General features: G+C 37.0%; 3 protein-coding genes and 1 long non-coding RNA gene across 6 annotated transcripts in view; 2 read left to right on the forward strand and 2 right to left on the reverse strand.

Moving 5' to 3' along the window:
• The window catches only part of LOC107659384 (uncharacterized), a 16,037-nt gene extending 8,475 nt beyond the window's left edge, over positions 1-7,562 (forward strand). The window contains exon 3 of the long non-coding RNA XR_001630902.1: positions 7,486-7,562. This is a non-coding gene — a long non-coding RNA (uncharacterized LOC107659384). The remainder of the gene's footprint in view (positions 1-7,485) is intronic.
• Positions 215-4,577, forward strand: LOC107659383 (Purkinje cell protein 4-like protein 1). Its single transcript, XM_016448299.1, has 3 exons — positions 215-399; positions 2,196-2,250; positions 3,770-4,577. The coding sequence occupies exons 1-3, from the start codon at positions 391-393 to the stop codon at positions 3,919-3,921; spliced, it is 216 nt and encodes a 71-aa protein (XP_016303785.1). The 5' UTR covers positions 215-390; the 3' UTR covers positions 3,922-4,577.
• Positions 7,563-7,983: 421 nt separating the features above from the next.
• Positions 7,984-16,436, reverse strand: LOC107659381 (uncharacterized). Its single transcript, XM_016448294.1, has 20 exons — positions 15,930-16,436; positions 12,961-13,014; positions 12,738-12,842; positions 12,597-12,656; positions 12,313-12,378; positions 12,135-12,206; positions 11,369-11,440; positions 11,159-11,227; positions 11,010-11,075; positions 10,797-10,871; positions 10,619-10,690; positions 10,452-10,520; positions 10,303-10,359; positions 10,019-10,081; positions 9,886-9,948; positions 9,646-9,720; positions 9,513-9,549; positions 9,185-9,236; positions 8,693-9,107; positions 7,984-8,570 (listed from the first exon to the last, which is right to left on the reverse strand). Exons 3-20 carry the CDS (start codon positions 12,825-12,827, stop codon positions 7,998-8,000), a joined length of 2,046 nt encoding a protein of 681 aa, XP_016303780.1. The 5' UTR covers positions 12,828-12,842; positions 12,961-13,014; positions 15,930-16,436; the 3' UTR covers positions 7,984-7,997.
• A 331-nt stretch (positions 16,437-16,767) lies between these two features.
• Positions 16,768-22,599, reverse strand: part of LOC107659387 (apolipoprotein L6-like) — a 19,586-nt gene continuing 13,754 nt past the window's right edge. For 2 of the 3 annotated variants that reach the window (XM_016448304.1, XM_016448306.1), the window contains 10 exons: positions 21,957-22,025; positions 21,687-21,761; positions 21,420-21,485; positions 19,178-19,252; positions 18,992-19,048; positions 18,848-18,910; positions 18,211-18,288; positions 18,088-18,127; positions 17,880-17,931; positions 16,768-17,806 (listed from right to left, as the gene is read on the reverse strand). In XM_016448304.1, coding sequence (XP_016303790.1) covers positions 16,972-17,806; positions 17,880-17,931; positions 18,088-18,127; positions 18,211-18,288; positions 18,848-18,910; positions 18,992-19,048; positions 19,178-19,252; positions 21,420-21,485; positions 21,687-21,761; positions 21,957-22,025 — 1,410 coding nt within the window. In that variant the 3' untranslated portion in view covers positions 16,768-16,971. The remainder of the gene's footprint in view (positions 17,807-17,879; positions 17,932-18,087; positions 18,128-18,210; positions 18,289-18,847; positions 18,911-18,991; positions 19,049-19,177; positions 19,253-21,419; positions 21,486-21,686; positions 21,762-21,956; positions 22,026-22,599) is intronic. The other variant, XM_016448303.1, reaches the window with a different exon arrangement.

Consider the following 22,599-nt stretch of genomic DNA (forward strand, 5'->3'; position numbering starts at 1 on the left):
CTGAGTGGATTGAGCGCGCGGCGGCGCAGATGCGTGAGCTTGTCGAGTGAATATATCTTTCTCACAGACATCACTGTTTGTAGTTCGGTCGGATATGTCAAAAACAAGTAAGTAAAACAATGCACAAGTTACTTAACGGTAGGGAGAGAGCGAGAGCGAGAGCAAGAGAGAGAGAGAGAGAGAGAGAGAGTGCGCGCAGGGGCGTGTTTTCCGGGATGAGAGATTGAGATTCAGTTCTCAGCATAATATTCTCGGTTCAGTTGTTCTGACATAATTTTAAAGCACCCGGACAAAAAAAGGAGAAATTTCGATTCAATTTATTTAGTGTTTCTGAGTCACGCTACAAATTCTCCCGCGAGCCCAACAAGGCATTCGACTTCTCTCAGAACTATGAGTGAGGTGAGTGTTCGTTTGTTATTTTAAATCTGATAAACCAGTTACTTTAAAGTTAATTCGAATTTCATAATAAAATAATAAATATCTATAGTATTACCTTCAATGTGAATATATTCTTTGTTGAGGCCAAAAAAGGGTTAAATAATTTAAATCCTTTGAGCCATGTAGGTTGTATTGAAGAGTACATTGATTCGTCAAGCCACCTCTAATTTCTCTTCAGTAATTTCTCTTGAGAAATATAAAAGGGTTATGTTTTTCATCTTTACTGAAGAGAAATTAGAGGTGGCTTGACAGCTAAGCCATCCCTTTATACATTTTACAATGCATTTTACAGTGCTTTTTACTCAATGAGAAAATATTAATCTTTAGATTCCCCTGGTTTAAAATTCAAATGTGGTGCTTTACATTCTTTTTGTGTGTCCCATTAATTGCCAATTAATAAGTGGCTCAGGGGAGCTTGACCTTGCTGATATGAGCTTGGCTAATTAGCAGATGGAGATTGTGCCGTGTGAGGCTGGTGTGTATCACTGATGTGTGAGAGTGAAAATAAGGTAAGGTAATATAGCAGAGAAAAAGTTATGGACAACACTGGGCGCTAGCTGGCTGGATGGTATCCCCCCCCCATCATCATGTCTTTTAAGTGTGGAAGCCAGAAGTGTCAAAAGTCTACATAATACTCATATAACCTACTTTTGGCAAATTATAAGACAGAAAATGAAAATTCTTGAGACTAAAGTTGTCATGTTTTTACGCTCAAAGGGATTTTATCTGACAGCTCAGAGAGTGTGGTGGATGTATGGATGCTTTAAAACATACTAGAGAGGGGAAGCTGAGGCAGATTCAGAGTTAGAGTAAGGTGAAGAGGTTCTCTCATTCCAAAACAAAAAACAAAAAAAGGATTATAGAGGGAGGGCTGCAGAGATTTGCATTTGAAAGAGTCCCTTGAAGCAAGAGAGTGGATAATATGTGTATGTGTGTGTGTGTTTAGGCAATGTTCTATTTCGTCTCCCTTGATGACATTTTCTGTGCTCTATAGATAATATGTAAGAAGTATTTACAGTATATTAACTGCTTAAAGCAAATATCATGGAGTTTCTCAGGTTAACCATCAATTCATTGCTGAAAGTACACATTCAATTAAGTAACGCAAGAAATACATGAACATAAATTGACACATTTTGGATGTCAGTGTCTATATGAATAACTCAAATCTAGGGCATCATCTCAAGGCTAATTTGTTCTCGTAATTGAAGAAGCAAGGTCACAGATATACTGAATGCATTTTTGCCTCAAGTAGTTTACTCATGCTGTGCACATTGAAAAGGCAACATAAGGATGGTGACGGATTGTCTCTTTAACAAAAATACAAAAGCACACTTTCATTTAATATATCAAACAGATAGATATGATATTTGTGGACCATAAATGTAAATGTTTATTGGATCCCTGTTCTTCAACTACAAATGTCATCAAGGATAAATTAATTTAAAAATATATATATAAAATACACACACACACACACAGACACAAGAAGCTTGCATGTTATGGGGATCCTCTACAGGGCTGAGTGCCACTGTTCCAGATTGCACACAGAATTGAAAAAGGAGGATTAAACCGATGGGGATTAAGGGGTCTTTATCACTCAGAATCCTAACACACGACTCATAAAGCTCATATCAGCTTTTAATTTAATGGCAGACCACATAAAATTTCACAAATGTTGTTATTTTTGTTTATACTGCATGTATAAATGCTTTCACACAATGATAAACCTGGTAGTTGCGGTCTCGTTCTTACAGAACAGTTCATCTGATCCTCCCAACAGCACTCAGGGGCCCGCCACAGATAAAAAAGGTGCGTTTATGCATTTCATTACACCACGTTTGAATTTTTCATAATTGACTTCTTGAAAACTCCTCCATATTTTGTTCTCCACCAGAACTGTACGGTTACATAAGGCCAGGTTTATAGTTGTACAAATATAAGTGTAACCTACCACAATACAGGTGTCTACCAGTTCAGTCAGATTTTTTATCTGTTTTTACTATTTTTATCATAAAGAATCAGTTCAGTTCTCTCTCTCCATTCTCTTAACAAAAAAGCACACGTGCATAGTATACCCATGAGAACTCAAGCACGCATTCACTCAGGAGACAGTTCTTTATTGCAGTCTAGTGTAGGTTGGTTATTCCCATAACGTCAGTGTATATTCAGCTGACTTACCCTTTCATCTCACCAAAGCCCTAACGTTGCATGTCCCATCAGCATTTCATTTAAAAATAAGAAATTTTGAAGAATGTTTCAGCTGGTTTTGTCCATACAATAGAAGTCAGTTGGAGTGAACTATCCCTTTAAGCTGAAGTGTGTCATTTGTGTGCCTCTAGTCTAGTGACACCAAACAGAAGTGCAAAAATTGGTTGAATAAAAATAATTGCAAATAGTGTGCTGCAGTGATTATGTATTTTTGTAGGCCAACCCCGAAGTTAGCATCACCCTGGTTTCCCTCAACAAAAAACCCAATAGGATGTTTTACACTGGCTTTTAGATTATTGCAAAAAATAAGCTCTGTGACCAACAAAAGTTTATTATTCTTACATGTTTTGTTCATAATAATAATCTTCACAAATGAACACATCTTTAAGAAATTTGCAATGCAATTGCAATGCAAATGCAATCGCAAAAATTAATTAAAAAGCTAAACGTAGGCTATAAACCAACTATCCCACAGTCGCATAACTTCAACATCACCACCATTAAGCTTCCAACAACTTTTAGTCTTTATTTATAATGTTATGTTATTTTTAAAAAATTATTACATAAATAAATCTGAATTAGAATAGCTCCCAAGAGCTGTGAAAGCAAATTAGTGAGTAGATGAACACCTGTTCGGCGTGATGACATGAAATGCTCCCGACAAACTCTGTAGCTTCCTTTTCAACACAAGTAAAGTAAAGGGAGTATTACTTATATATTTTAAAAATGTGAAAATATCTTAAGCTTGTTTAACTACTGGCCTTATTTTAGTCATTTAACCAAAAATCCAGTTAAAAAACACATTGACTTTGGGTAGATGAAACCGGAAGTGATAAAATGCCAACTCATTTCCAGGATTTGGCACATCCATGCATATTAATCTAAGATACAAGAAAATATTTAAACATTGAAACAAATAGACACTTCAGTTTTAACCATGAAAATATGTTCTGTTACGAGATATTAGAATAGTTGCATACATTACAGTTCTGTGGTATTAAAATGTATAAACAATTTATGCAACAGGATTTAACCTGAATTGGGACACACTGGCTTCAGAAATGTAAGAAATCCTTTTACTATGCCATTGACATTGTCAATGTTTCTATGTGCCACTCAGCCCCCCAGGAGAAACCAGTGGACAAAGCGGGGAAGAACCCTACACAAGAACCCGAAGAAGAGATCGACATTGATCTGGATGCGCCAGAGACGGAAAAGGCAGCTTTGGCAATACAGAGTCAGTTCAGACGCTTCCAGAAAAAAAAGAAGTAGAAAAGGGAAGAATGAATTGAAAGAATCAGTGCAGAGGATAAAAACACCTTCCACAATATTCAAAATGGAAAGAGATTTAATAAGGAAGAGACAGGGAAAAGGGAAAAGTCATGTGTGGGTGGTAAATTAGGGGTTTGGAAAACAAATGATAGCCCAGTGGCATCAACATGCTGGGTTGATTAGAGTTTAGGACATAAGAATAGGGAAGGATTTTCACTTTAAAAGACATTGCAGATTTTGTTCTAGTTGTATTTGTGTAGATTTGTCTCCATCCTTTCTATCCTCTCCTGTAGACATAAATATAGATAGGAGCGTCAGTTACTGACATGTGCAACACACATCTATTATTTAATATATTCAGTATATCATTGATGCAACAGAACAAATGTAATTAATATAAACGTAAGAATTCAAAGGGCAGTGAATGACCAAATGTTGCACTGCACCTACAGTAAAACATGTTGGTGTGAATTAGCATTATAGATATGAAGTAGCTTAGTTGTAAATGTATTCTTAGAGGTAGCTGTTAATTGTTTTCTTTTGTTTTTCTTTTCTTTTAAAACGAGAAGCATTTGAAAAAATAAGGAAATCTCGGTAATACCATTATCTTTTTTGTCATTAGTTAACTACTTTAACATGAATTAACAATTAAATACTTCTAAAGCATTTATTAATGTTAATTATTGTTAATACATTATTAAAATCAAAAGTTGTATTGGTTAATATTATTTAAAGGAACTAAGCATTAATTAACAGTTGTATTTTTAAACTAATGTTAACAAAAATGAATAAATACAGTAAAAAAGGAACTGTTCGCTGTTAATGTTATTTAATGCATTACTGTAAACCAAATTGTAAGGTGTTACCGAAATTTCTGTATATCAACAGCAGACCAAATAATGATTATTTGATTACAGAAAAATATATATAATAACCTGACATAGCCATATCTTGCATATTTCTGCCTTTTGGACAGGGATTTAATCAAGACACCGTATAAAATTAAGTGGCTTGTTATTTTCAAATTTATTTGAAATACATGTGAAACAGGCAAAGTATAACTTTTTTGTTCAGTTTACTGTATTTTACCGGCTGGTTGAATTTAGCACAAGGTCAAGAACCTTTTTAAGTCACTCATACTCACTGAAATTAGCATAATGCATTCATTTTTGCTTTAATGCCAGAAATTACAGACATGCAACTAGATCCTTGAATTTTTGGGAACTGGTGATTCAAATGAAGATGATTATAAAGGAAAGTGTAACATTTTGATCTATTTTAAGTGTCTTTCTCTTTCTCCTTCCCCTATAATTAAAACGGTCTCTACAGATATCTCAGAATAGCTCATAATAATGAGAGCACTCAAGATTATCTCACAGTTAATGGGACAAATGATGTCTGTAATTGCATTGAGACAGGTGTGATGAAAATGTCATCCGTGTTTGATCGTTCTCAAATAGTCACTGCCAATGCAATAATTGAATACATCTGTTATTATTCTATACATTTTATATAAAGTATGACATATTTTACTGTTGGCCAGTTATCTTGTCCTGTATTGCCCTGTACTTCTTTTCCTTTGCGTGTGCTTATGTCTACTTGAGTGCTCTAACCCACACTTGTTTCTTTTTTCTCCGTGTGACTCAGTCTAAAATATATGCTTCAATAGCAAGAACTGTATATCCTAAGCTGAATTGTATGTCCTAGGGGCGGTGAGTCGATGGTTATATAAAGTAAAGAGCATGATGTAACATTAGTTTGCTTCTTTCCATCAAACATATTTAATGGATATTGGAAATGCACATTGCAAGTAAATATTGCTTGTAGGTTGCAGCAGGATTTCTTTAAACTTGCAATCTAAAATACTGTGTTTAAGCAGAACATTAATGCAGGTGAAGCATTAAGCACAAAGTGAAGGGTAAAAAAAAAAATCCTGCTTCTTATTTGTAAACCAAAATATTAAGCTTTTTTATAGCTTTATATCTAGTTTGTTGCTGTCCCCTGTAATGGAGCACATTCAGATTAATTTGATAATTTAACGAATGCAAGTTTACTCATGTTTGGTTATGTGTAGGACTGTGCAAATGCTTAGCTCCCAAATGTCATCATACAATCTTCTGAGAAGAGTTGATGCCATCATACTATAATAGTTAAAAAAATAGAAACACCTAAATACCTAAAAACTATAAATACCCTAAATACCAAACATATGCTTCAACAGCAGAGGGCACCCTCTCCCTTTCTTTCAGCCTTAGTCCTATATGTACACACAAGCAGAGAAACATGAGGCCCTGTCAAAAATGCCACAGTTGATGTTAAGTGCAAAGCTTGTACGTGTTAAAAGTTTATGAGACTGTGTATGGTGTCCCATTTGTCATTTGAGGTCGCAGAAGCATCCTCAATCACAGCTCTAGCTGTGACTTATGGCTCTGCTGCAGGTGGCTTTTATCAGAGGCCCTTAGACTTAAAGGTTAGCAAAAAGAAGCTCAACGCTGTTTTTGGATGCCGTGAATGGAAGGAGGAGATGATATTGTCATAATAGATAGATGCTAATCTCGATTTCAGAGTACGCTGAATAAACTTGTGAGGAAATATCTCATAACTTAATGACTCGACAGCCTGTCGGCTAATCTTCAACATGTTTGCCAATAAAGATTCATTTTCGATTTAATAAATTGGTGTTTTATAAGAGAAGGGCTAAGCTATTTATTACTAAATAAATACAAAAACTCATTCTGCATTTTATTTTTAAAAAATAATAAACACTTTATGCATTGCATAAATCCAGAGAAAAATTACTACACAAAGCATTCTAGAAATAAATCAAAATCAAACAACTTACATGACTAACAGAAAACAGAAAATGCTTTTTATAAAAAAAAAAATGTATGTACAATATACAATAAAAATAAATAATACAGAAAATAACAAAAATATATTACATCTTTGATGCATAAAAAGTGCTTTTTTTTTTTTGTTGCCATTTTTATTTAGTGGGCAGAGAGGACGAAATAAGATCATAATTCAAACTTGTGTCACCTGCACATACCCCAAAGATTCATGTGTTGTAACACATGAACTAGCTCCAATAACTGCTCATTTCCACACTCATAAAGAAAATAAATCCAGATGCCTTTTTAGCTACAAAATAATGCTTCCTGGATATAATGCTGCAGGAACTGAAACAAACAGATTTTTTGTGTTGTAAACCACACTAGCCAATTGTGAAAATCTTAATTATAGACTATAGGTCGTGGGAAACAGGTTGAGGGTTAAGTTTTTGACTTATGCTGTTAGCCCTTCACATTTTTACAGTGGTCTGCTTTTTCACACATATTCTCATGAATTTATTTACAATGCTTGCAAGACTGAACTGTACCTTAAATATCAAAGTTCGGTGGTTTGTTTTAAACCCACAATCACTAAAAATTCATTTTGAATGTTTTGTCTGCATACTTAATTTTGATTATCTTAACTTAATTGTGATTATCATATATTTAACAATTTAAGTTGAATTACAACAAGAATCTAGGTTGATCGTGTGTAGCATACAGAAAATAAAAGATGCGTGCTGAGTGGCAAAATGTTTCTGATGCAGCATTTCATTTATATAGAATTAAAACCTGAAACCTATAGTCTTACTTAAAACTTTAACATGAATCATGAGCTGCCTTCCATCCAATGGTATTTATTTGAAGAAATGCAAATCTAGTTGTCTATCTAGTTGTCTAAGTACTCTCTTACTTCTAAGTATATAATCTGTTACTTTGATTTTCCTGAATAGCACATGAGTGTTTATAGGCTTCTTATCCCCCTTGCTTTCATTTCAATTATTTTCTTTCTGTCTCTTTAACCCAGAGGTGTTCAATTCTTCTTATAATCAGCCCCTTAACATCTGTGTAAAGTCTTCTTTTTTCTATATTCTAAATCACTCCAAGTCTTTTCAAATAAAATGCATTATTCCTCTTCATTTTTGTTTCTTCCCACTCTCCTTTTTTTCTTTCAAATCTTTGAATTTAGTGCTTTTGTTGTTTCTATATGTTAGCTCATTGAGTTGTCTCTTTGACTCATTTTATTTATTTTTTCTCAGAATCTCCTCTCTTGCTTTGGTTCATTTGCTGCTGCATAGTTTTCTGGTCAAGTTTGTCCTCCAACTGATCAATTTCTTGCTCAAGCAGAGCTAGTTTAACAGGATCTGACTCACATCGGTCTTCATCCTCCTCCTCTTCCTCATATTCTTCCACTTCAATTCCATCCATGGTCTTTTGAAGCTGAGTCTTCACTTTGTTTAGTTCCAGTAGGCCATGTTGAAGCTCTTTGCAGACTTCCCGGATCTTGGAGGCAAATTTGGTCTTGGCACCTTTGTGAAGTTCATTGGAGTCTTTGGCAAGAAAGAAGACATCCAGGGCGAGGAAGAGAGTGGACATGACCCCAGTGGTGATACTGATGGCCTTGGCGGCTTTGGCAGCACCTCCTGCAACACCTAGAACTTTCACAGTGTTGATAAGCCTATCAGTGTTTATCATAAGGGCTTTACCTGCTCGTCCACCTTCCTTCATTACATGCTTTATGTTACGGCTAAGACTTGTGTTGACCACACTCTCAGAGTACCCCTTAAAATCCCATTCCTGCAGGGTGTTCATTCCTTCCTACATACACAAAAGAAAAATCAGAAGTGAGACGCAGATAGACAGACAGACAGAAAGACAGATCGACAAACAGACAGACTGGCATACAGACAGATGACACACAGATGGAATGCTAAACATACTTGCATGAACTCCAGACAATCTCTGATGTCACTGATCTCATTCTGGTAGCCTTGGATCATCTTCTCCACCTTCTTGCGATCCATCTTGGACTGAACAGCATCCGTGATATTAGCTGTGGCTGAGGTGATGCTTCCAGCTGTTGCCACACTGATACCCACTGCAGTGACGATAGTGGAAGTGCCAAAGGTGAAGGGTGCCAGGATGAGGCCAGTAATGGTGGCTATGCCCCCTGCCACACTAGCTACGCCCCCTCCCACAGCTGCGCTCACGGTCTTCTTATGGAAGCTGTCAGCAGTGTCCGCCAGAGCAAGCAACTCTAAAATGCGATGTTGCAGAGAAGCTCCACGTTGGTTGAACAGGCTGACGAAGAGACGGGCCGCCATGAACACACGGTCTGCAACAGCCTCGACAGCCCTGGCAAAACATTTTTTAAAAAAGATCAGTGGTCACTGGCGGCAATTAGACGATTTAAAAAATTCACATTTACTCACAGCTTCTCGTCTTCTTCCTGAAAATTAGCTGTTTTATTCCATTCACTCCAACCTGTCAAAAGTCAGTAAATCATGAATGTTCGAACAGTGATCTAAACTAGGTATAGTAACAGAGATGAGGAACAAAGATTGACCAATTGTCCAGCTGACAAATTTTAGTCGACTAAGATTAGAGAGGTTCATCTACTTTTTTCTTATATATAAGCCTAATTATACAAGGACTTCTTTAAGAAAGATTAGCAAGCTGGTCTTCTAGGAGACTAGTCATTTTTGAAAACGTAGTTTTGCATGTCCATAATAGGCAATCAAGTAATTTGACCCAACTCACCCTCAACAGTTTTCCACCAGTCCATCAGGTCATCATCCTGTGAAAAGAGAGCAAGAAAGAAATAAAAGGTTCAAAAAGATTTCATAATTAACCCAATTTAACATTATTGCATCATAATAAAATAATAATATACCACATCTGTCTCTAAAGAATTTAAATCTGTTGGGTAGGCAGCCATCTCCACTGGCAGGATTTCAAAAGTACAGTCCTAAAACATTCAGAGAATAGGAAATCATGTGATGGCATAATGTGATATTGATACACCATAGAAGGAGTACAAGAAAATGTAAAGGACTGCAGATGTGGCCAGAGCAATAAACTCCAATGTCCATAATGTACACTCATTCACATACTCATTGCAACAATAACTCACCTCATTTGTCCCCAGTTGCTGCATTTCCATAGGCTCCTCAATCATATCTTCTTGATCTGAACCCTATATAAAGATTTTAGAGTATGATAATTAAATATCAAGTGATATTTAAAAATAAAAGTGTTAACACTACCTGGGTACTGGATGAAAACGTGGACATTCTAGGTAGAGTTCTCTTCACTCTAAATGACACAACCTGAAAGGATGTTATCACCAAAAGATTTTATGCAGAATATGTGAACTGACACTGTAAATAATTTCAAGTGCAAACAAAAAGCCCAATTCCACTATTGTTTGTGGCAAGTGGAATTATGAGCTTTTATTTTCTTGCAATATTCCTGCCTATGTATACTGCTTTTTGACCCTCAGAAGAGAAAACAAGTGCTCCTCTGCATAAAAAGTGAGAGAAAGGCTTACCTTATTACTGTTAGAGAGTTTCTCATCATGACATTTTCTGGGCACTGCAATAGATTTCTATCAAATAGAGGAAACAGTTCAGCATTTTTTTTCACAACATCATCTACCTTTGCAGGCAACTTAAAATCATTACCGATTTGGTGAAGTACCTTTTCAATGCCAGTGTCCAAGAACATATAATCCCAGTCTGTAAATTCACTATGCTCACTTAGCGGATCCTACATTTGATTAAAAATGGTATAAAAGTACATGCTAACTGTGAACATTGTCAACAATCTACTGTAAATACAGCAATAAGAAGAGGAAGCTGCTTCACCGTTTCAGCAGGAAAACGTAATGCTGGTTTTGGGGAACTGCGGAAAGTGCTACTTTGCTTCCCTGAGTTATCCTGTAGAAAAAGGGACAGTAACTGTGAAAAGCACGTGACTAAGCAATTACAACATTATAAATATATTCTACTGTATATAATATAAATAAAGGGTCATGATAAGCACCTTTAAGTTGTTGTTAGAGAGATATAAGAGATTGTCATTACTGGCCAGCAGTTTAATGTGTAATGGTGGGCTGTCCTACAAGAAGAAAGCTTGTAACTACTGTGCATTATCAACAGAAAGGCAGTGGTAGCAATGCAAAAATATATATACAAATACTACGGATAAATTGAACAGACAGTCATATGTTAATTTTGTTTTGTTGTAGTAATATACCTCTTCATAAGTATCCCCAGTTCCTCTAGGAGATGTTTTGAGAAAATTAAACAGGGAATTTTCCTCCTAAAGAAATTAATCTGAGAATTAGAATTACATTTTGTGTGACTTTGAATTCATTATGGCCATTGTGATTGGTCGTACTGAACCTCAGTGACATTATAGCTTACAAGACTGTCACTGCCTGGAAAATCATCACTTTTCAATGCTGGTTCTTCCTGTAAAGAGACAGAAGACCAGCACATTATACAAAGCTATACAAATTATATCATAATCTACACAGTATTGCAAAATGTCAACTTTAAGACATTCATTTAAGAATTAATGAATGCATGAACAAGACTGCACTTTTGTAACACCTTGGTGTTGTTGTTTTGTGTTTGGTTGTGATTGTGGGCTGAGAGCTCTCCATGTTGTAATGATAGTTTTTCCTGTTTAGAAAGAGAGAGGAAGGTAACCTCAGACATACAGTATTCAGAAACTAAACCAAAGACAAGCTTCAAAACTGTAGGTAGCATTATTCTGTGTAATGTGTGACATAAAAGCATTAATTTTACTGACTGAACAGTAATCAAATAAAATAAAACCACAACTACAGCAATACATTTTATACAGTTTACTGTATGTTTTTGTGGACACAGGGTGGATCATCTGAGCTGTTCCAGTGTCCTTAGAGCACTAAATATTTATTTTTTAATCCAAACCTATTGTGCCATTACACAACCTATTGTGATTCACACTGATGTGATTACAGGTTTACTGTAGTTACAACAAAGCTTTGGCTGATGTGTAGGTAATTTCACTGAAGAAGTCACTTGCCTCCCCTAGTTGTAACAGATAGTACTGTCTCATGGCCTGACACTAACTGTATGGTATAATGTATGGAGCACATTTTTATGTGCAAAGCATGTATGTAAGCCACAAAATGGATGAAAATGGATATTAGCAACATTCTGATACCTCCGTGCTCATGGTCGGTGTCATTTCAACTTAAATTATGCTATGAATTTATTTGAACTAGCATATGTATATCAACATATAAAATAGCTTCCATTGTTTGTCATCAAAAAGCATATAGGCTTAAATTGGTTATTTTAATGTCTAAAGTAACACCAAATGTTCTACCTCTTGCACTGGGTGACTCGTCCACTTTTTAGGAGTTCTTTTAAACAACCGGCTGAAAACAGCAGCTTTCCCCTGATAAATGAAGAAAATTTACATCCTACAAACATTTTCATCATAAAAAGTGAAAACTATGAATCGGATATAAATATACACCATTTATAATAAAATTCAAGCATACCTTCGGGTTATTGTTGCCTGATGGTTGATCATCGAGAGCCGACAGCTCACTCTCAGTTAGCTTGTTCTGGGAAAAGATGTTGATTATTCTCAGAAACATGCCATTGCTATATTTACTGTATACTTTCTACATATAACTCAATCAGATTCTTCCTTGCAGTCTGCCTATATTCCAAAATGTTATTTATTGTAAAGCAGAGTCAATGCAGATTCAAAACAGTATTCTGAGAAATCAAACCATAACATCAACTCTCAAGTGCATTAAGAGAAAACATATTAACTGACCTTAATTTTGCTGTTCTCTAACAGACCGTCATTATTGCCCATAAGTTCACAATTCTCATCCTAGAGAAAAAATAGTCAACTAACCATTGCAATTGAAAGCCCAGATATTACGAGAGAGTCTGGTTACATCAAACTAATTACCTTAGTGTGAAAGCTTCCTGTTCCTAAACCCTTAAACATGTACTGTCTCACCTCAGATGAGTGCTCATCTACGTCTGAACGCCTGTACATTGAATCTGCTTTTTCCTGTAGCACAAGCAAAGGAAAAAACACAACACAAATTGGGAGGTTATTCAGATATGTGGTTGCTAAAAAGTATTTGCATATTTAAGTGTGGTACACAATGACATATAATATTGCTCACCTGAATGATTCGTTGTTTTCCTCTGACTTATTGTCACTCTGTCAACTTTCACACCTATGGAAGAATATTCACCATTACATCAATCCTACTTGGAAATCAGTTAATGCAGTTTATTTTTTTAAATGTCATGCTTTAAAATTACCTTGCACATATCTCTTTGTATTTTCTGAAAAGCTAATTTAATAAGCTAATATTTACAATAATTCTAAAATATTGTACCATAGATTTTTACATACAGTCAATATCTTACATTCACACATAAACCTATAAAAAGAGTTTTCTCTCGCTTTGATTTTTTTATGCCATTCCCTAGCTGGTCATTCTCTGGGGTGGACTCTTTCGGGACTCATGTCCATGGACGTTATTCTGTCAGACCAGGCCCACAGAGATTAAAATTAATTATCACAACCAACCCTTTCACAGGTTATGAAGAAATAGACAATCAGCTCCAGACATGTTTCAGTGGTTCATTAAATACTTCTTGACTTCCTTTAAGTAATTATAGTATTTTCCATAATCATTTCCATAATAAATACTTATTAAATTATACATAACAAATGCTTAATAAAAGTGTTCTTTTATGCTTGATTTATCTGCCCTTTCTATTCATTTAATCACAGATTAAGTTGCAGATGCTCAACACACAATCATCTTCATTAGTAGTAAGACTAACTTATCTTTCCAGTGTTGATGCCGCTCTCTTTCTTGTTGCGGTCTTTGATTTTGTAATTAGCTGATGATGAATAAAATGCAGCGCATATCTGTAGATTTCATTGACGTGAACCCTGTTAAATTTGTATAGCACGGGAACTGAAGATTTTGTGGAGACACATTTATGTGGCAAAGTGTAAATGGAACTGTTTTAACAAATCAGATAGCTATCTGATCAGAGAAAACACATTAAGTGACCAGGTCTAAACAGGCCCATAGTCAGATGGATCCGGTCCGTATCCAGACCAGATGGTGGACCTGCACCCTGAGACGACCACAACGCAGTCCTGAATGTCAGCGAAGACCACGACAACTTGACAGCCATTGACACAGATTCTCAGCAAAGACCACAAGAAACAGACAAGTCCTCTGCACAGACCCATATGGCCAGCAATGAACGTGTCAGACCAGGGGCTACTAGGACCACAATGCAGTTTTATCATGCTTACAGTCACTTTTAAGCCAGTTGTCCACTACTGGATAAACGGCAGCCCTGCTGGACAGACTACACTTCTCCTCCCACCAAATGCTGGTGTGACGTATCCTGATGTTCAAGCAGGAGGAGCTGGATGAAATATTCTGAATGACAGCAGTCCACAGTCGGACTAGTTATGCAGCCTGAAATCATAAACACACCACTGAGCTGAGCTAACTACACCTGGCTCTCCCAAGGTTTTTTTTTCTTTCTTTCTCTGTTTCAGTCACCTGGTGGAGTCTGGATTCCACCGACACCTCTGGCTTGCTTAGTTGAAGTCTAAAAGACACTGAATATTCAGTATTATTATTGATTTGGCTGATCTGACACTATCAGTGGTGGACGAAGTACACAAATCAAGTACTTGAGTAAAAGTACAGATACATATAATAAAATATTACTCCAGTAAAAGTAAAAAGTACTCCTTTTTCAATTTTACTTAAGTACAGTAACGAATTAAAACTACTCCGTTACTGTCCACCACTGGACACTATGATGCATGATGACAAAACTTGAACTGAATTGAGCTGGATTATGACATCACTGTTTTCTCCAGAGCTGCTTTATTGCCGAATCGCCTTTGTTTCTTCAAATCAACATCAAGCTGACTCAAAAGTGATTAATTAAACTTTTGTCTGCTGTAGAATTCCTTAAAGCTGAATTGAACTAATTCATTCGTAAACATTAATTTTACAAAGTTAATGAACTGAATCAATACTATTGACTTTTTTAGATCTAAAGTTTTTAAATAAATTAAACAATGTTTTTGGTAGTACAATTTATGGTTGCATTTTATTTTCCTGTAAAACCTATTCAATATATTTAGTCTGCAATTACCTACTTTCTATAGAGTGTTTCATTGTTATTGGCCAAGGAAAGGTTAGATTTTTTTTCAGGTTTTGAATGATTTTATGGTTTATTTATATTAATACAGGGAGACCACGCCTACAGAATACGAAGCTTTTATAGAGCAATCTGGTCTATCTAATGTTGGTCAGCTCTATTTGAGATATTTCCATAGCTAGTTTTGGCCAGATGACCCATTTTGAATAAGGTGTCGACCCACGGATGAGCTATACGGGTAGGGTTTGGACTGGACCTGTTCCAGATCCGTTGCAAGTGCCAGTGGACTCTGATACGGACCCGTTTTGTGAATCGGAGCTTGTGGTACCTCAAGATAGGAAGCATAGGATAGGAGTCAGTTTGCTACCTGGGATCCTCACCTCATCATTTAACCACATATTATCTAATTTAGGGGAAGTCTGCTTCCTGCTTCAGCGTTCCTTTTGGAATCATATTGCGCTTTTTCATTTCTAACCTGAGGAAAAACCATGCTTCCACAATGTATGTATCATAGAAAACAATATGGAAAATATTTTTATGAAGCATTGCGTAGGCAACACAGCACAGGCAGGAGTGCACTCTAAAAAACAATCGAAAGAGTGCCAGGCACTGACATCATTCATGCCAAACAACTGCAAACAGTATCATACGCGTCAACGCCTTGCGCTCCCGACACTTCTATTCGTTAAGATGCACTTTGGTTTGCTTACTTTGTATCCTTCCATTTTCAATGTTGAATTCTTTTTCTAAACTGATCGCTTTTTCTGTTTTTCCAGCGGATTTTCCTAGTCTCAGAGAAAGCGTCTGATCTTGAATGACAAATGGGAGGTCCAGCCAAACACAAAAGACTCTTCTATACCGAAACCTGGCCGAATAGTTTATTTAATAAACATGCAGAATTGACAATCGTGACGATATTTCACCGTACTGTTTTGCCTACCTTAGGTTCTCAGAAAAACGGACTGTCAAAACTTTGTCAAGCTCCACCCGGTAAATCTGTGTTGAGTGAAGACAGACCAGCGGGGCTGTTTAGCAGGGTGTCAAGTATGACGACAGCGAGTCACTTCCACTACACGAATGACATAATACAAGGCTGTTTCTTCAGACACTTTTAGCACAGGTATTGAGCTTTATTATAACAAATGTTACCTTTTTTGTTACATAAGGTAACATTAAAACTGCCTTGAAAACATTTTAGAAAACCCTCATAATATATTTTAAATTCAAAATGAAATAAGCACAATCCATTACCATATTCACTGTATGAAAATACATTATATCAGTCAACCATCAAAAATGTTGGCCTTAATGTGGACACACAGACAGACAGGACCATCAGTGACTGATAAATATTTGGCAATGAGAAATTTGCAAGTAATTAAATGTAATAAATAATGAAATAACTAGCATTCCTTATCCCTTAAAAGAAGGGCTGTCAAACTAAAATAAATCCAAAATAAAGGTTTGTGTTTACATAATATGTGTACTATGTATATTAAACACACACATATACATACAGTAGTGTGAGAAAGTGTTGGCCCCCTTCCTGATTTCTTATTTTTTTGCACGTGTCACACTTTAATGTTTCAGATCATCAAACAAATTTAAATATTAGAAAAAGATAACACAAGTGAACACAACATGCAGTTTTTAAATGAAGGTTTTTATTATTAAGGGAAAACAAAATCCAAAACTACATGGCCCTGTGTGAAAACGTGTTTGCCCCCTAAACCTAATAACTGGTTGGGCCACCCTTAGCATATATATATATGGAACATATATTAGTTCCTATTCTTTTAGCATTATTAAAGCAGCAATTATACCCTAACAAGCAGTGGGAATAAAGTAATAAAAACAAGTTAAGATCCCAAATGTCCTCTTCTGTCGAATAAGGAAAGCCAGTATAGTTCTATAACCATACAATTTTATATCATCTATTGTGAATGTAATAATAAACTCAGAGGAGTGTTTACAGAGGTTTGTCAAGATGGTTTGTCTTCTTTCAGAGTGGTGGTCAACCGCAACTCATCTCGGATTATGTTAAATTCCATCAAGCCCTCATGTAGCTGATCTGCCACCTCTCTAATCTTGGCAGCAAATTCTGACTTTGCACCATTTTTCAGTTCATGGGAGTCCTTGGCCACAAAATAGATGTCCATCCCGACAAAAAGCCCTTTCAGAACACCTGTGGATATACTAGCGACCTGCACAGCACGTGCCGCAGTGGTTCCCGCCGCATTGGCTATCTGCATCACACGCATAATTTCATTGGCATTGGTTAGAATAGCTTTGCCCGCCATAGCGCCATCCTCATAGATATTGTCAAAACAAGGGAAGTCTCGATTATATGCATTCTTCTTCATCTTATTCAGGTTGAACTTGCGTAGGTTTGTAATGCCTTGCTTGATGAACTTCATGCATTTGTTAAGGTCAGCCATCTTCGCCTGGTAGTCTTCCACAATGCGCTCTACCTTTCTGCGATCCAAAGTGTTGTTGACGGTACTGGATATCCCAGCAGATGCAGAGGTAAGACCACCTGCCATGGCAACACCCAGGCCAACCGCAGTGACGATCAGAGAGGTTCCCATTGTGAAAGGTGCTAAGATGAGGCCAGTTATGGTAGCAACACCTCCCACAGCACTGGTGGAGCCACCAGTGATCTGGGCAATCTTGGTTTTCTTGTTGAAGCGGTCCAGGCCATCAGCAATGGCATGCAGGTCGATCACATGCTGCCACAGTCCTTCCGCCCGTTCTGAGAAAAGTTTGTTAAACACACGTATGCCCTTTTGCACCTTTTCAGCTGTTACAGCAAAAGCCCTGAGCAAAAGACAATTGGTCAGTCAAATTCACTTTGTCATGTCACATGCACACAGAATGAATTGGGACTTACTTGGCTTCCTCTTTCTCTGTCATGTTGTCACTTTTGGGCATGTCTTCCCATTCTGATTTGGAAAAAAACAAAATGGGAGAAAAATAGCTAAAGATGAAGGACCATCTATCAGAACCTTTTTAAAAATAAATTGCTGTTAACTAGATTAAACTAATAAGTATTGGGGGGTTGTTTCTAAAAGTGGACAAACATGGCAGGACAAACTCACGTTCCACAGTGTTCCACCAATCCATGAGGCCATCAAGATCCTGTGACAGATGCATTTAGGATAACTAAAAAACAAATTATTTTTTAGAAAACAAAGACAAGGATCTATATTTATAGAACCAACCTCCTCATCCTCTCTCTGAGTTTCACTTAAACGGAACTCATCCAGCCATTCCATGAGGGACTTCTTGTGGCCTTTAGTCTTAGGAAAAAAACAAAACAAAAAAAAATAACAAACCAGAAAGTAGATTGTGTAAAAGGGAACTTGAAGGGAAAATTCCAATGCAGAAACCAACAGAAATTGCAGAAGTTGTGAGTCAAATAGGAAGGTAGTGTGTTTGAGTGGTTTCGTTTTCATCACAGGTTGCAAACATTTGCTGTTGCAAGCTGAAATATTTTTTTCCTTGATGAGTAAAAAAAAAACAGTTCATTTTTTAAATCAAAAATACAAATACAAAACTAATAAAAAAAAGAGAGAAGCACAGAATGCTTCCTTTAGAGACAACTTCTCTTTTTAATGTTTGCAGACATTTAGAATTCCACTTTTGTGTGCAACTGATTGTTAGGCAAGCCAATGCACGGCTCATTTATTGCCACCTGACCTGTAGCGTAAAACAGTTTATGAAGGCCTCAGTGGGGTTTTTATATTTAGGATACCACATCTCTCAGTTCTCATTCTTTACCTGGTTGAGCCTTGTTTTCAGTGTCACAAGAGTTATTTGAGTTACATGATTAAAAGAACTGCTAGGACATTACAGCACCTCTGCAAGGTCACTGCCACTGTCTTCATTTTGGTTTCCATTCTTCTTCTGTGTTCCTTTGTTCTGAAAAAATAGCACATGCTTCCATTAACTAACAACTGTGAGGATTTAAAAAAAGTAAACATTCATTTATTTATTTTTTACCTTTGCGGCAACCTGGGGCATAAATGGATTTCTGGGTTTCTTCTTCTGTCCTTTTTGCTGTGAAAATGTCATATGGTTTAAAGCCGTTCAACTGGGATGAAGTCCAGATCACCCGTTTTGGTTCTCTGGAAACACGCAATGGTAAGGTCATCAGTATTTACTCAAAATGGTAAGATGGGTGCTTACTTTTGGATTTTCCTCTTCTCCAGTTGCCTCAACCACTGTGGCAGGCATCTTTTCCGGGATCTCATTGCTAGCGGCCTGTAATGAGGAGCAGAATGCATATAACCCTAAAGCCCCGTTGACACTGCAAGCGATGCGCAACGGCAAAGCGACACGATCCATTCATTTCAGTGAAGAGCTGGCAATTTCTGGCGACACGAGCGTCAGCAACTGTTGGCGACCGGATGAGGCGTGTCCAGTGACACGACAAAGTTTAGAATTCTTCAAATTTATGCAAATGAAGAGCGACTTTCGGGAGCGACAGCCAATAGGAAAGAAGACGGTAGAGCTCGTGATCTTTCTCCTCTCAGCTCAGGCTGTGACGGAAAGATGGAGGAGAGGCTGTTTGTGTTTTTACCGTAGATAAACATACGCAATGGAAAAAAGCAGGCTCTGTTTCTCATTAATTTTTGTTTTTATGTACGGATTTATATTATATTATATTATATTATATTTAGTCTTTTGCCTCCAATATGTTTCAAGCGGCAACCTTCCAGTCTCTCTCGTGAAACCAACACGGAAGTGACTAAAACTGCAATTCATCGCCTGGCCGCTAGAGGCTGGCTCCAAAAGGGAGTCAGTCCCATAGACTCCCCATGTTAAAATGCCCAATTTTACAGAAGAAAATATGTTTACAGCCTGGTGCAAAAAGTGGTTTTGGTCTATATAGCTAATTTTGCCCTTCATGACAACTGTGAGGGGGGTGAATTTTTTTATAACTCATCTGTTTAAATTATATTAACCCTTAAAGTTCTGCATAATTAGGGGCGTGGCCACATGAGTGACAGGTGGATTGCCGCTGCTGTCACCGCCATCGAGCTAAGTGGATGTGGTTTCAGCAACCATCTCCCGCCTCTTTGCCCATTTTCGATTATCCGGGAGTGACGTGCGGTGAAGATGGCGACGGCAAAACGCTCTTCAGAATCCTACGGGTGATGTCACGGACACTACGTCCATGTAACGAAAACTGATTCGTTACTAGGCAGCCAGTAGTGAGAACGCCCACTATGACCTCATCGCCAGCCTCTGGCGACATGCAGTTGCTGCTAGTGTGCACGCAGCTTTAGCCTATGATTCAGAAATAACTTTAAAATTGTGATTATCTAGCCTATGATCTGTATTGACTAAAAAATACAGAATGCAAAAAATGACAGAATACAAAATGATAAACTAACAGAAGTGTCATTTAAAAAAAAAAAAAAAACTTTAGTAAACCTGTCACGGTTGCCAGACAAAAAAGCACTATTTGATGCACGCTTCAGACAAGTATTTAAATCGTAGCCTTCCAATTTGCTTTGTTATTGAGCTACTTTATTCAACCTCTGCTAGATGATCTTACACAACAATTTGAGTCACATCCCACCCAGCATTCTGATGTGCATGTAGGTACTTGTCTTTTATCTTTGGTTACTGCTATTTAGGCTAGGCCAATTAAAAAACAAAACGTATTGCTGAAAAAGCCCAAAGGCATGTTGAAATAACAGCTTCTATACCAAGCTAGACTTGCATAAGTTTCCTAGATGAACAGCAGCACCTTAACCAGTTTGTTACAACATGTTTTCAATGAAGCTCAAAGTTTAGGGGTGATGTCTGAATATATAAAAATAATCAAGTGTTAAAGACTTAAAGGGGTCATATGATGCGATTTCAAGTTTTCCTTTCTCTTTGGAGTGTTACAAGCTGATTGTGCATAGATAAGATCCCTGAAGTTGCAAAGACTAAAGTTTCAAAACCAAAGAGATATTCTTTATCAAAGTTAAGACTCTGCCACGCCCCCGCGAGAGAGAGAGAGAGAGAGAGAGAGAGGGGGTCACATCACAGTGGAGTCAGCTGTCTTAACCGTGGCTTGCGTACTGCACACATACCAGCTTCATCACTGTGTCTGTCACGCTACTCTGTTCCCCTTTCGGGCTCTGTCTTTACATTTATTTTGAAAGATGAAGCTGGCGATTATGGTAAGAGCGTTACATTTCCGACGAGTGCTTGCGGTGTTCGGCCAATCACAATGCACTGGGTCAGCTACATAATAATTTAAAAATAAATATAATAATACTATAATTGTCATTATAAAATATTATAAAAAGAATAAAATAAAATGTACAATATATATTTTAGGTAGTCAATATACATTTTTGGCAGTCAAAGCAACAGCAGTTAAATTTTGTTCACATTATAAACCAGTATAGAGATGAAATTGCTTATTTCCCTCCTTATACGTTGGTTGGCTCTCAACATCAACTTGCTCGTCTTTATCTAAACCAGAACCTGTATCCTGGTATAAAAGAGAAAAGTGCATTTTTGACAATAAACATTTGATTAAAATGCCCTTGTCTTTTGAGATTCACTGGATTAAAGGCAGTTCTAAGAGCCATCCAAATATGTAAGTAATAAATAGGAGCTTTAATATATGTATTTAGCCAGCAAATAATTTACAAAAATGAGTTGCATCGTTTAAAAAAAAAAGTATGCCCACCTGCATAGATTTTGACTGTTTATCGTCAGGTTTCTCACAGGGTTCCAAGGACTGCTGTGTTTTTTCCATGCCCTGCTGGGGAAGCAGATGCCTTCCTATTACAACATGTTTTATCAGAACTAGTGAAATTACAAAAAAGATCAAGTATGTGAAATATTCAGTAAGGTTTAACTAACACAAAAAACACACAATACATGAAAAAGTGTCAGTTAAGTGAAAGTGAGAAAGACAGAGTATAGACATGCAAAAGGCAGACAAGGTAAGACTTACTTCAGTAGTGGAGTGATCGCCACAGTTGTCATCAGTTTTAGAAAGTTCTGTATCCATTATGAGAATGTCCTAGGAAAGGATCAAGAAAGGAAAAAACAGGAATATTAAACACTCTCACTGATGTTGCGGTCAGACCGAACATCATCACATGCTGAAGATTTGCTTTAAAGGGGTCATATGATGCGATTTCAAGTTTTCCTTTCTCTTTGGAGTGTTACAAGCTGATTGTGCATAGATAAAATCCCTGAAGTTGCAAAGACTAAAGTCTCAAATCCAAAGAGATATTCTTTATCAAAGTTAAGACTCTGCCACGCCCCCCTAAAACGGCTCATTCTAACACGCCCCCACATATCTACCTCACTATGTGGAAATATTAGCATAATGCCGCCCAAATGTTCACGCAAAGAAAGAAGGCGTGGTTTCAGTAACCGCAGTTAGTGTTGAAGCAGCCATGTCAGGGAGACGCTGTGTGTTTCTAGGCGAAAGCAAAAGCACTTTATTTGACCTTCCGAAAGTAGATGCATTTAGGAATCTTTAAGATCACTTACAACAGAACAGCAATGCATTTTATGGACGACCGTTTCGTGAACCTAGGAGAGGAGGTAATTCTGACTTTGCTATGACAATCTGGCGCTTCTGAATC

This window comes from Sinocyclocheilus anshuiensis, unplaced genomic scaffold, assembly GCF_001515605.1.
Source record: "Sinocyclocheilus anshuiensis isolate Anshui unplaced genomic scaffold, SAMN03320099.WGS_v1.1 scaffold940, whole genome shotgun sequence".
Classification (NCBI taxonomy): Eukaryota; Metazoa; Chordata; class Actinopteri; order Cypriniformes; family Cyprinidae; genus Sinocyclocheilus; species Sinocyclocheilus anshuiensis.

Excerpts from the sequence above, each read along its gene's own strand:
- LOC107659383 (XM_016448299.1), top strand. Across the intron at positions 2,251-3,769 it reads GCCCGCCACAGATAAAAAAG|CCCCCCAGGAGAAACCAGTG; the intron begins GTGCGTTTATGC and ends TGTGCCACTCAG.
- LOC107659381 (XM_016448294.1), bottom strand. The coding sequence starts at position 12,827 with ATGTACAGGCGTTCAGACGTAGATGAGCACTCATCTGAGGTGAGACAG. Across the intron at positions 11,228-11,368 it reads CACAAAACAACAACACCAAG|GAAGAACCAGCATTGAAAAG; the intron begins GTGTTACAAAAG and ends GTCTCTTTACAG. Across the intron at positions 9,237-9,512 it reads CTGGTGGAAAACTGTTGAGG|GTTGGAGTGAATGGAATAAA; the intron begins GTGAGTTGGGTC and ends GACTTTTGACAG.